This window comes from Asparagus officinalis, chromosome 3 (assembly GCF_001876935.1).
Source record: "Asparagus officinalis chromosome 3, Aspof.V1, whole genome shotgun sequence".
In the NCBI taxonomy this organism is placed as follows: Eukaryota; Viridiplantae; Streptophyta; class Magnoliopsida; order Asparagales; family Asparagaceae; genus Asparagus; species Asparagus officinalis.
The window spans coordinates 4214924-4228335 of NC_033796.1; the positions used below are offsets into that span (position 1 = coordinate 4214924).

At 37.0% G+C, this 13412-nt stretch overlaps 1 protein-coding gene across 1 annotated transcript; it reads left to right on the forward strand.

The window, feature by feature from the left end:
* LOC109832710 (transcriptional regulator ATRX homolog) lies at nt 6642-8698 on the forward strand. The gene is given in 4 exon segments (XM_020400113.1): nt 6642-7970; nt 7973-8065; nt 8067-8171; nt 8173-8698. Coding segments are annotated over 4 exon segments (1455 nt in total). The 5' UTR covers nt 6642-6920; the 3' UTR covers nt 8380-8698.

A 13412-nucleotide genomic window follows, 5' to 3' on the forward strand; every position in this document is an offset into this window, starting at 1 on the left:
TTCCGTTCTTTATTGTTGAGCATTGGTTGGTCAGGAACATGGTGGAGGGCCAAAAAAACTCACATCCATGATTTCAGAGTGAACCTCACATGGGGTTGGACTTTTTTTTCCTCGCTTTACTCTCCATTATTATTATTGCTCCACTTGATAGCTAGCTCGATTTCTTGCTCCCTCTTTCATGCTTGCTATATATCTTGCATCTGCTGCATGGGCACTCTCGATCAATTTTATTATTTCATTAAATTGTAGGGAGTAGAAATCATCCTATCCTCTTGTATTCACTTGCTTTCCTTCGATAAGGTAACTAGGGAGCTAATTTTGTCAAATAAAATTAAGATGTTGACCCGATATCACGTCGGATTAACACACGTTGTTTTTTTTTTTTATAATTTGGTAACACAGCAATCAACCACCCAGTCACGGTTAATAATTTGAATAATGCTAAATATACCAAAGGGACTAATTTCAAAATATTTCAAAGATTTTACGTGACAAGTTTCAAAATATGAGAGTTGGGGGGACAAGTTTTAAATATGAAAGAGGTCCATACTATGAAATATTGCCAATGTAATTTGTAAAAGAGTGCTGTTATAGGGACTCTAAAATAAGGGACCCTGAGTTTAATTTAACTGTGGCCCCCAGCTCCGCCGCTGATAACGATGAGTTTAATTAAGTTGTTATCGTGATATCTTAATTAGTGCGCCATGGAATCTGTTTAACCTTAACATACGCATGGGTTAGCTCCAAATCTCGACCTGACCTTGATAACGACTGCTTATATAATGCCATGACCAAATATGGTGGGGCCCAAGAGAATGTGCATCCGACGTGTCACTGCGACTGGCACCCACGCTAAGGAGGACTAAATTAACCAATAAACGAGTGTCGGTGTGATATTCTATTGGGCTAAATTACCATGATATTTTTTTTTTCTTGACCTCTTTTTTTTTTAATTTTTGATGTTTTTTTCTCTCGTTTTGATATTAGTTTGCTTTGTTTTTTGTTTTCCCTTGCCCATTGTGCAAACAGACCGAAAATGGGCTGACGCCTGACGGTCAAAAGAACCCAGGAATCAGTGACATGAAATGTATTAAAGAGTAAATATTTTTTAATATTAGTTCATCAAATCTTCACTATTCTTATATATAAGTGCTTCAAATCATTAAAATTTAAAATTGGACTTCAAAAACCTCAGCCACGTCTATAGGTCAAATTTTCAAAAACGACCTCTTTTCATATTTAATTCCAAAAACAGACCTATTTTTCATAATATTTTCAAAAACCAACCTGGTTTTAGCCTTGGCGTTAAAACCATGTCGGTTTTTGTGAAAAAACTTCCGAAACTTCACGGAAGTTGAACTCCATGACAATTTAATTATATAGATTTTTAGTTTTCTAATTTAGCCTCTCATTAAATTAGAATTGCAATCTGGTATTTGCACAATTAGCCCATGATAATTTAATACCCATTGATCCAATTACCTGATTGATCACTTTATGTAGGTCAACTGAAGATGATAGCAACATACATTGATGTAACATATGTGCCCACAAATAGATTTAATTAGATTTAAATCCAAAAGGAGCAAGAAAAAAAATATCAAAGTGATAAAAGGAGTTAAGATAAAAATACTAATATGATAATTTAGCTTCCTCTATTGGGTTTGAATCCACTAAAGAAAAAGTATCCTATGTGATTTAGTACCCAATTTAGCAAATGGATTATATACAATGCCCCTAAACCTATGCATATGCTGCAAATAATAATTAAAGAGTACACTTCTTCTTTGGCAATCATTAACATGAGATAAAATTCATGTACTCCCGAACGAGTCATAACTTGCTACTTTTCAAGTAAACAAATATTTCGCATAAAACAACTATTCTGCTGCAAACTGAGGTGGAGACAAAATATCGCCGCCGCCGCAGCAGCAAAAACTTAGTACCCTTCTACGTATGAAAATAGAACAATTTTTCAAAACAGCCATATTTTACTTTTTTAATTTTTAAAATCGACTCATTTTTTTTATTTATCAAAACCGACCCGTTTTTTGCCATGTCAGCCTAATCATCCTCCTAAACAGTCGGGGTTGTCAACCCCGACTATTTAGGAGGGTGTTAAACCTCAATTAGAAGCCTTAAACCCTAAAATTTTATGTCCTAAATAGTCGGGGTTTGCAACACCGACTGTTTAGGAGAATGATTAGGCTGACGTGGCAAAAAACAGGTTGGTTTTGGTAAATAAAAAAAATAGGTCGATTTTAAAAATAAAAAAAATAAAATAGGACTGTTTTGAAAAATTGTTCTATGAAAATACTAATAAAAATTCGAAAATCCCCAATCAAACCAGTTTCAGAAACAAGATATTTGAAAGGGCATGTCAAATTATAGACGGCAGAACAATAGTCAAGCTCAAAAGAGCGGTCAAAATCCACATGAGTTAAACAAACAAGGAATATAAAGAAACAAACCTTGATTCCCTCGGGGGTACTTGTCTGCTCGAAAGTGAATTAAAATTGTGTAAGTTATTATTATTATTTTTTTTGCAAACAACTTTCACATCGACATCAGTATGTAAGTGGAATACAATGTTTGTTTCGAAAAACGAATTTATTGTTGAAAGTACAATGTGAAGATAACGTGTGACAAAATTAGATCAATTAGTAAATATAATTAAAATGTGTTACTATTTCCGTTACTTTTATGTGACTTGACCCTTTTTTTTAGAGGAAGTCAAAATCGAATTAAATCATATGCGGCAATTTTTTTTTATTTTACCTTCAACACTACTTACATGTAAACAAACACATAAAATGTTAAAAGAAAATCACTTTCTCACTTCATCTTTCACTTGCATCTAAACAAACGGCCTCTGAAAAGGAACGCGTGGGCCCAAAAAATTGGGATCTCCCAACCGTTGTTGAGGGTTGTCCTAGCCAAACTTTGGACCCCAAACGAATTAATTAGGCGGGTAATTGTCCTAGTCAAAATTAGTAGAGAGAGTGACAATTTGTCCTCTAATTTACGTGTTTCCTTCTTTTTTTTAGCTTTTTCATCTTACTTTTTGCTCTTGACTAAAGTCTCATTAATGTCTTATTTACAATCTGATTATGTAAGCGTTGTCTTGCTCATCTTATAGTAACTTTCACAATGGCAAAATTGTTAGGTTGCAAACGAACGTTGAGAATTATTATTTTATATCTAATGTATTATTGACAAGTTGAATCTCTTGTTTATGAGTAAAAGCCTAGATTATGTCAGTCAACATAACCTTTTCAACTTATGCGGAGATGAATTGACTTAAAAACAGAGAAACATAGTTCATTTTCTTAAAAATAGACTTAAAGAAACATAGTTCATTTTCTTAAAAATAGACTTAAAAACAGAGAAACATAGTCCATTTTCTTACAGTACAGAAACTATTTATGCGGAGACGAACCGAAATGTCCGTGGATCATGCAAAGAAACAATGCAAATTTAACAACTATTAATTATATGATGACACCACTTTTTAAGAAATACTCCCGCTGCCGCCGTGAGAATTTAAATTTCCCTCCAACGTTATTTCAAAGTTTCTTTTGCTATGTGGAGACCTTCAAACTCGTGCCTAGGATTGTAATCAGAACTCTACGGCGCATGAACATTGTCCATAGGATAACTACGTACTCAATTGATCTATTATTAGAAAATTAAGAATCGAATTTAAATCTCAAGTTCAAATATGGGAAACTAGCTAGTATAACACCTGACTCAAGTTAGATAGCAATTGCACTAGCAAAGAACTTTGACAGGGCCGGACAACTACCTAAAAAACACCTCTCTCCCAACATTGTGAGGTGGTCCCCAAACCTGAGAAGCTACATCTTTTAATTTCTTTCCTTCTTTTTCACAAATGGCACCTATATTAATTGATTATGGTAAAGACAAATTTTGTCACAAGTCCTTTTTGACTAATTAAACTGAGAAGCTCAGCCTTTCTCTTTGAACTCTTCTTGTTCGTATTTTACACTTCGTTCGGCCTCTATATGTAACCGTTCGATAATCCGAATGACTAAATTATTAACCTGTTATATAAGTTTTATTTTAGTCCTTGTGGTCAGTTTTAGTGTTTGGGAATAACAGTGATTTTTGACTATTTTCTTTATAATTAGAAGGGTTAACTCTTAATCCTTCTAAATAGGAGTATTAGTGAACCCCTCATTTTGAGGGGTTAAAACTCATTTTAGTCCCTCTAGAGGGATTAGCTTATCTCTTCTATATTTTTTATGTTTGGCAAATTATGGAGGATTAACTCACTTTAACCCTTGTATAGATTTTTTTTGTTTGGCGGGTTAAGAAGGGGTTAAGTCTCTTTAACCCCTCACTTAACCATTTGTCAAACGGTATCTAAGTGATCAAATAAATAGTCCTTTTCCAAATACGAGCTATAAATCTTGGGATGATGTACATGGAATGAAACTATACGAGATTTTTTTATTGGAATAAAATCTCTTTTTACAGATGGATTATGCCTAACGCGTGCAAATAGTAATAGTTTAAAGGCTAAATTTGGAAAGCTTGCAGTAAGAACTTATGCGAAGAAAACAACACAGACTCTGATCGTATACTTAATATATAAATAGAAATGATAGGGGCACACCTTTTACCACACCTCCAACCACATCATCTCTCTCGCTGCAGTGCATCGGGCCAACATGAGATTTTATTTAATAAAATCTCATGTGGGCCCGGTGCACTGTAGCGAAAGAGATGATATGGTTAGAGGTATGATAGAGGGTGTGCCCCTAGTGCCTCTCATATATAAACTTGCATGTCCTAGTATCAACAGCCCAAACGAATGATGTCTAGATGTAGACATTTTATGCGTACATAGCATTGCTCAGGGAAAATTTTTGATATTCTAACGCTGCATAAGATAACTAAGCCTTAAAAACTAGACTGTTAGGACTAAGAAATAAATATAAAAAAAATGTCAAGCTTCTTACTTGAAGACTAACAAAAATGTCAAGCTTCTTACTTGAAGACTAACAAAAACAAATGCGGTGAGAGGCATTACTCCATTTCCTTTCCTCCGTTTGATCACAAGGACACCAAATTAATTAGAATCAAACTTTTGCAGTTGGCTTCCATTTGATAATTCAAAGGCTCAATTAAGAAGACATCATAAATGATCCGCATTATTTCATGCTTGGATCCCATGATTCAAAGTATGGAGTCCGATGTGCTCGTCGCAACCAGTTTCTTGATTGGTTCTTAAAATTGCAGTGGTTAGGGCTTGTTTCATTGTACTCTCTAGTCTTCTGACTGACAACACAATTTATCATCATATTTTTGCAAATGTAATCTGTTTTTGGTAAATTACAAGAAACACCCTCGTCGAAAACGTTCAACAAAGACTTCCTACTCGTGATCATTAGTGGGAAACCGTTAGTTTCCAGCAGAGTTTTATTCCTCGAATATTTGCACAGATATTTTCATTTGAATAGACATATCGGCACATAAAATACCAAACTCCAAGTAGTAATTGTAGATGAGAAGGTTTTCCGTTGAACTTTTTAGTTTGTTGCTTTTCCTTTTTCTTTTCGCATGTTTGGTTATTTTTTGTGTAAAACTCTTGAAAAGCATTGTAGCTAGTAATTGAACCCTCCACATAAAACTGATAGCTACAGTGTATATCCACCGAAAACAGTTCAACATCGGGGGAGTTATATAGAGCTTGCCGCCTAGAATTTTTATTGACCACATAATCCTACTACTTGCCTAAACAAATAAGGTAATTGACAGGTACATGTACAGTTACAGTTATAGCTATAGTAACTCGCAAGCAAAAAAATTGCCTAAGGGTGGGCATGGGCCGGGCCGGTTCAAGCCCATGACCCGACCCATCGGGTTCAATGGGGGGCCGGGTCAGAATGGTTCGGGCCTACTTTTCTGATCCCGGGTCTAGGACTGAACCCAGCCCCACCCATGACCTGCCTAGGTGCGAGCAAGGTCTGACCCGACCTACGGCCCGTGAGTCATGGGTCAGCCCATGGTTTTTCGTCCAACTTATTTTTCACTTTTTCTTGCATTTACAATTATAAAATTAGTTCTAATTTATTTTTTAGTAATTTAAACTTGTACTAAACTATTTTTAGACTTGTATTAAATTTTTTAGCCCTTCCAAATAGACAACATCAAGTTTAAAGATCAATGTTTTGTTTCTCAATGGGCCAAAAGGAGCACGAGCTTTGTTGGTAGCTAGCTGCAGACCCAAATAGCTAAAGGAATAGTTAGACTAACCAAAATATATATCATGGACCGGATCGGGGCTAAGCCTATTTCTCTAACCCGGGTCTGAGGCTGGACACGACCTGACCCGTGACCCAGGTATCTTATAGCTGGTCCCGGTCAAGCCCGTAGTCTCGTAGTTGGACCCGTGGCCGAGTCAAGTCATGACCCATGACGGGCTGGGCCAGTGGGTGGAGCCGGCCAACGCCCAATCCTAAAACCGCCCAAGCAAACAGTCACTTACCAAAGTAGATTGAAAAGATTTACCAGCATCAACATGGTTCTCAGCAGCAAACGCGTAGCCCTTTTTCGTACTCATTATTCCTCAAAAAAGCTCTCACTTTACAGTTACTGATCCTTGGTACTTTCTACTACCTTTATACTCACTGGCATTTCACCGGCCGCATTCCCTCTGTCTCCACCTCCCTCTCATTTCCACGTGATCTTGTGTGAACACGGCCTGCTCCCTTTTATTATTAGTCTCTGTATATAGAGTCGCCCAAGATCCAATCTTTAGATCTCCCTTCCCCCAAAAATCCAATCTTTAGCGGTACCAACATCCTCGAAATGTCCTCTCCCCCCTAAAAACCCAACCTTCGGCATTCATTTCCCCCTCAAGATCCAATCTTTAGCGACACCCAGTTCTCCTTATGGCTCCTCTCTCCTCTGCCACACTCGTCCTCATCTTCGCGCTCCTCCTCTTCGCTCTCTCAGTCCCAACCCAATCTGAGAAAATCCAGCTCAGTAGGAGGAACCTAGCTTTAACTGAGCAGGAACCAGAGGACCAACCACTCGCCAAACCGAAAACAAAGAAGAAAAGCGCAGCTCTTATCGAGCAAGAAGAAGAAGAAGCCCAAGCGCTCACCAAACCCAAATCAAAGAAGAAAGGTGCAGCACTTGCCGAGCAAGAAGAAGAAGAAGTCCAAGCGCTCACCAAACCCAAATCAAAGAAGAAAGGCGCAGCCCTCATCGAGCAAGAAGAAGACGTCAGGGAACTCCCCCAACCCAAAACGAAGCAAAAAAGTGCAGCCCTCATCGAGCAAGAAGAAGAAGAAGCGCAATCCATCACCAAATCTACCACAAAGAAGAAAAATCCCACCTCGGATTCCAAAAACCAAACCAAACCCATCAAGCCCAAGAAATCCAATTCCACTTCCACTTCCACCTCAAGCTCCGCTCCCAAATCCAACAAGCTCAACAAAACCCTCACTCTCAGGCCCACAAATTCCACCAAAAACTCCACCAAAACCCCAAAACCCCCTCCCAAATCCTCCACAAGTTCTCCAAAAACCCAACTCGAATCCGCCCGAAACCCCGCCCCGAAGAAATCCGCCGAAAAGACCAGACCCGTTAACCCGGATCCGATATGGCTCGACGAGTCGGATTCGGACCAGGATCTGATATCGGAGTTCCGCGGCCTCCCAACCCGAATCCACCAGACCCTGCTCCCCGACCTCAAGAAAATCTCCATCACCTCCAAAGCTTACATCTACAAAGCCAACAAAAACATCGCCCAAAACGTGAAGCCCTTCGTGGGGAACAAATACGCTCCCAAAATAGCCGCCGCTCCTGCTTATTTTCCTCGTTTTGCCCCTGCTGTCTGGTCACCGCCCCTTTTTCTGCACCCTCACTCCTACCTCTCCCTCCAACGCTTCCTAATCTTCGTCCAGGCGCCTAACCTGGGCACTTTTACTTCGTTCACACCCTCGCCATCACCGCGCTGGTCACGCCGGATTCGCAGCCGTTGAGGTTCTTCTACGCCACGTCGCCCTCGTCGTACGCGTGGACGCAGGCGCGTGCAGACGCTCGGCGCGTACCTGCTGTACCTGCTCGTGCAGCTGATTCATTTGGTGGTCGTGTTCTCACGCGGCTGGACAACAATTGCGGGGGTGAGGGCGCTGGGGTGTAGCGCAGATGATCTGTGGGCTGGCGGTTGGGTGCCATTACTACGCGGCGGTTTTCACCGGGCGGGTGACGGGAGACCCGCCGGCGCGAACTGGAGGGTGCACGGGGTGCTACGCGGGGTGCTTTTTGGTAATTTGCCTGTGCGCGCGTGCGGAGCGGAGGAAGAAGGCGTACGACGGAGGGGAGGATGGTAAGATAAGTTAAAGAGTTTGGAGGGCGTTTTTATAAAAGGTGGAGTTGGTTATACGCAGAAGAAGCCCCGCTGGGGTGCGTGTAATTTTTCAAAGTTTAGGGGGGTGGGGGTGTTATTTATTGAAGTAATGTTGGTTTTTAGTAAATAGAATAATGAGCTACCGACAAGGGTCGTTAGGAAATAAACAATGATGAGTTTACCGGAACTAGCCATTGAGATACTGGATATTTTCGGAATTAAAAACTGACTTGCTTTATGTGTAAATTTTGCTTTCGCAAGGATTAAAGTGGGAGAAATGGAGTATACATGATTCGATTGTTCGTTTTTTTTTTTTTGTTAATATATTCATTTTATTCTTGCTCAATGCTCAAATACAATAAAGTGGTTTTCGTATATGTACCCCTCAAATTATGCTATTTGAAATTACAATCCCCCAACCCGCCAAAAAAAATCTCTTACACGAAATTATTCCACCCCTCAAAGTCAGCGTTGTTGGTTTCTAATCAATGTTAAATTTTTTCCAATAAGTTCGCCGTAATTTACCATTAAATGGTTAAGTGAAAAGGATAGAAAAGCTCAATGTGAAAGAATTTGGCGGTGATTTTGTAAATACCAATATTTTTAAACACGAAATATTTGAGGGGTGCATATGCAAAATGTCTTGGCCCGCACGGTCGCAGCCCATGAGCACAAGGGAGTCTCACTATGACGAATTGGTGAATAGTCTTTTAGTTGTCACGTCCCATTTAATAGGCACTACATGCACACCCTTAGGCACACCATCAACCACACTCCCTCCTGCTACAGTGCAGCGGCTTCACATGTGATTTTTCTTTCTTTAAAAAATCACATGTGGGGCCACTGCACTGTTGCAAGAGGGGGAGTGTGGTTGATGGTGTGTCTAAGGGGTGTACCTCTATCATTTTTCTATTAAAAATGCGTAGACCCAACTATACCCAAGTTGATCACATGAAAACGCATTATACGTACAGTTTATGATATCTAATCCACCTCCCTTAATAAAAAGCGCATCCAATCATTCGAATCACGTCCATCTTTTGACTCCTGACACTTGCATTTTTGTATACTCGTACGTAGTCTTAAAACTATAAATATTAAATATTATACAACATAACACACAACCAGTAGAACCAGAATTTTATATAATAGTGGTGTCATGATGTATATAAAAATACAATATTGTCAAATTTTCCCTCAAACTGAATGTAATCACAACTTTAGCGATATATATAAGTTATAATTAAATGACAGCATCTTTTTTCTTTGATATAAGATGCAAAAGTAAATTTATTTATAAATTAAATATTTGATATATAAATTTGTAAATACGAAATATGTGAGGCGTGTATATGCAAAATGTCTTTGGGCCGCACCCCATTAGCACAAGGGGGTCTCACTATGACGAATTGGTGAATAGACTTAGTCGTCACCTTCCACTCAAAAATACGTACGCGCAAGTTGATCACATAAAAACGCATTGTACAAGTTGTGAGATCTATCTTTTGATTTTTCGACATGTGCATTTTTGTATACTTATAGTCCTAAACTACAAATATCAAATATTATATATACAACATAACATACAACTAGCACAACCAGAATTGTACAACAGTGTCACAACATATATATAAAAAGACAATATTGTCAATTTTTCTCTCAATTTCAATGTAATCAGATCTTTAGCGAGAAATAAAAAATATAATTAAAATACAACATCTTTTTTCTTTGATTAAGATCGATGCAAAAGTAAATTTATTTATAAATTAAATATTATATTAACCGTAATTTAAACACACTTGATTTTGATAAACACATACACTTTCAAAATCAGAACAAGATTCAGATCCTCTCTAAGTAGACGGTAAATGTAGATTATCCAATTTGTTAATCATCACCATGAATCACAACTTCAAGGATAAGATATCACCATGTAGGATTCCATAATATATTCGAACATGAATTATATTCATAGAATTTAGACACATTTTTTTATTGTAATCCAGCGTAGAATCAAACCTAAGACCAGAAAAACCATATTGAATCTCTTAACTGTCTGCTTCACCCACTATGCACTATGAGTGAATTCAGACACATTTAAAAGCAACACTATTTATACTATTATTTAAGAGGAGCCAGGTTTTTGAACCCATTAGCTTCATTTTCAAAAACCCGATAATGCCCTCAAGTTTATTTAGTATTTGAAAAACTAATCTGAGGTTATACTTGAAAAATAATTACATATAGCAAAATTCAAGGTTCATTTAAAATGACAAAACTCCTATGTAAGTACTTATTCTGTATTCAAGTTATTAGGGCGTTAATAAATTTTTTTTATTATACATAATTAATTTACATCATGTGCACGTATTGCACTCACCAGAGTGCCAGTGAATATATGAGAAAACTATTCGGTATATACGAATCCGCTACTGCTCTTGATATTTTAGTTAAAGACCACTGAATCAGATGGGCACCGTCACGAGAAGATCACGTGAGCGCCGCGCCCGCGGATCCCGATCGAACGCGGGAACACAGCTGGACGCTGCTGTGGTCCACCTCAGCAAGCGCGGTGGTCCGCCGACACGGTTCCACGCGGAATAGGCGATACCCTCACTGAAAAGGTGTGGTCACCGCCTCCACCATTTTATTAGGAAAAATTCTTTAAGGACCCAAAATATGGGACCAATAGAGGGGACAAGTGAGGTATCCCCCTCCTATTGGATAATGAGTTGGCCATCATTAATGATGACCAACTCATTATCTAATAAGAGAGGGACACCTCACTTGTCCCACCTATTGGTTCCATATTTTGGGTCCCTGTAGCAAAGCTCTTTTATTAGTTACGTGGCGCTACTTCTAGTTATTATTTGTCTTTTTTTTCCTTCATTTTTTTAGTTATTCTCTTCTATTTAATTTCTTCCTTTTTTTTCCTTTTCTTTTTTTTTTACGATAAAGTACGTATAAGTCATTGCTCCATGCAAGATCTCTCTACTTTTGTTACGTAGAAGAAATATTAAACAAACATGGCGAATATTGATAAATTAAGATTGAAGGACGACGAATATTGTTAGTGTGAGTTGTTAAGGTTGCTAATGTCAAACATTTGATTATACAAACAAGTTATGTCATAATGAGTGCCAAATAAGGCCTCTAACTGTTTAGTTTCATAAGTTTTTTTTTTTACTTATTGTGGAAGTCTTGGACAACATAAAATGGCATGGTTAGTCTAGCTTTTGTACTGTTGCCTAATTGGTCAATTGCAGACAAAGTGGGGTGCAAATATCTAAATTTCACTCTTTTAGATACTTTTTCAGACCCATTGCCGATACTAAGTAGCAGTCAAAAATTTGTATCCATTTTTCATGATATTATGTATGGATCAGATATATCATGGCCAATTCCTCAGAAGATTCTTCCACAATGGACTCTGATAAGTGAGATTTCGAATAAGTGTTTACAGAATCTTCTTCTGTCCGAAGAAATGATTCATCGAAATGGGCCAGGCCTGAGCGGGCCGGACTCCGGACCGGCTCGGTTTTTTTTTTCTTCATTTTTTTATTTCTTTAAGTTTTCAATAATACATAACTAAAAATTAAACAAAATTTTAATAAAAAATTATATTATTATTTATTAATTATTTAAAATTATATAAATTACAAATATAAAAATTTATAAAAATTAAAATGATAAAAAAAACTTTTTAAAACTTTTTTTTAATAATCAGTAAATCGTTTACAATTATGAATTTATTTTGGAATTCGTCGCATCACAATAGATAAGTACATCCCAACTAGGTTAACATCTACTCATCTATATCACTATCATTTGCAATAGTTTTTAAAATAATTAATTTATTATAAATTTTCAACTAAGAAATAAAAATTACAATTTGATTACTCTTTATATCTATCTGCTAGTCCCAACTCTTCAAATTTATCTTCAATATCAGCCATTCGATCAATGCTTTTCGTTCTCTTCTCGTACCTCCACCAATCTTGTAAGCACATGACCGCCTGTACAGTATACGGATCTAACGATGTTCTGTGATCATCGATCAAACGTCCTGTTGTGCTGAAGACGGATTCCGAAACTACCGTAAAAACCTGCAATGCTAGTAAGTCACGAACCATGATGGAAAGTATAGGATATGAAACTGTTCCATATACTTTCCACTATTGCAAAATATCTAAAGTATTATTTTGACATTTAACTAAAGTACAGTTAAATATTGATCAATTTCAGAAACCTCCGCTGATGATCCAAGTCCAGATCCACCAGTTAGCTCAGCTACTATTATATTCCTATCAAAACTTACACTTTTGCCCTGACTTGAGCTCGTACAAGCAGAAGGTGTAGACTGATGTGTAGCTACATCATATTTAGCTGTGTACTCATCATATAATTTTTAAAAATAATTTCTAATAGTATTATGATGAGTAGTAATAGTAATGGTTTGACCATCATTAGTGTCTATAATCATATTATCATACAAGGAGTTTAACAAACTTCGAAGGATAATATCCTTCAAACACGGATCACTAAGAACCCCCAAACCAAAAATAATAGGAAAAAACATAAAATATTAATTAAAATTACTTTTTATTTGAAAATTTATATTTCCAAAATAATTATCCATACAATATTTATTATTATTTTTGAATATTTAAAACTTGTAAAGCAACTAAAGTAATGGTTGGATAATAACAGCTAGATAATACCATTGTAGCATCATAAAAAAACTTTTAACATCTCTTTTAAATTATTTATAACTGTCCATTTATCTTCAGTTATTCCATACATGCTACTAGAGCTAGAATTAAAAGTATAAAAAACAATAAAATTATTTATAATTTCTTTATATTATGTTGTTACACTTAACATTCATATGTGGAATTCCGCCTGTGGTCAAAATTTTTTGGAATTAGTCTGCCTTTTATATTTTTTTTTTCTTTTACAGAATTGTTTCCATTTTTTAATTCTTTGTTCAGAAGCATTATGAGCATAAGCTATTGACCTAACATTT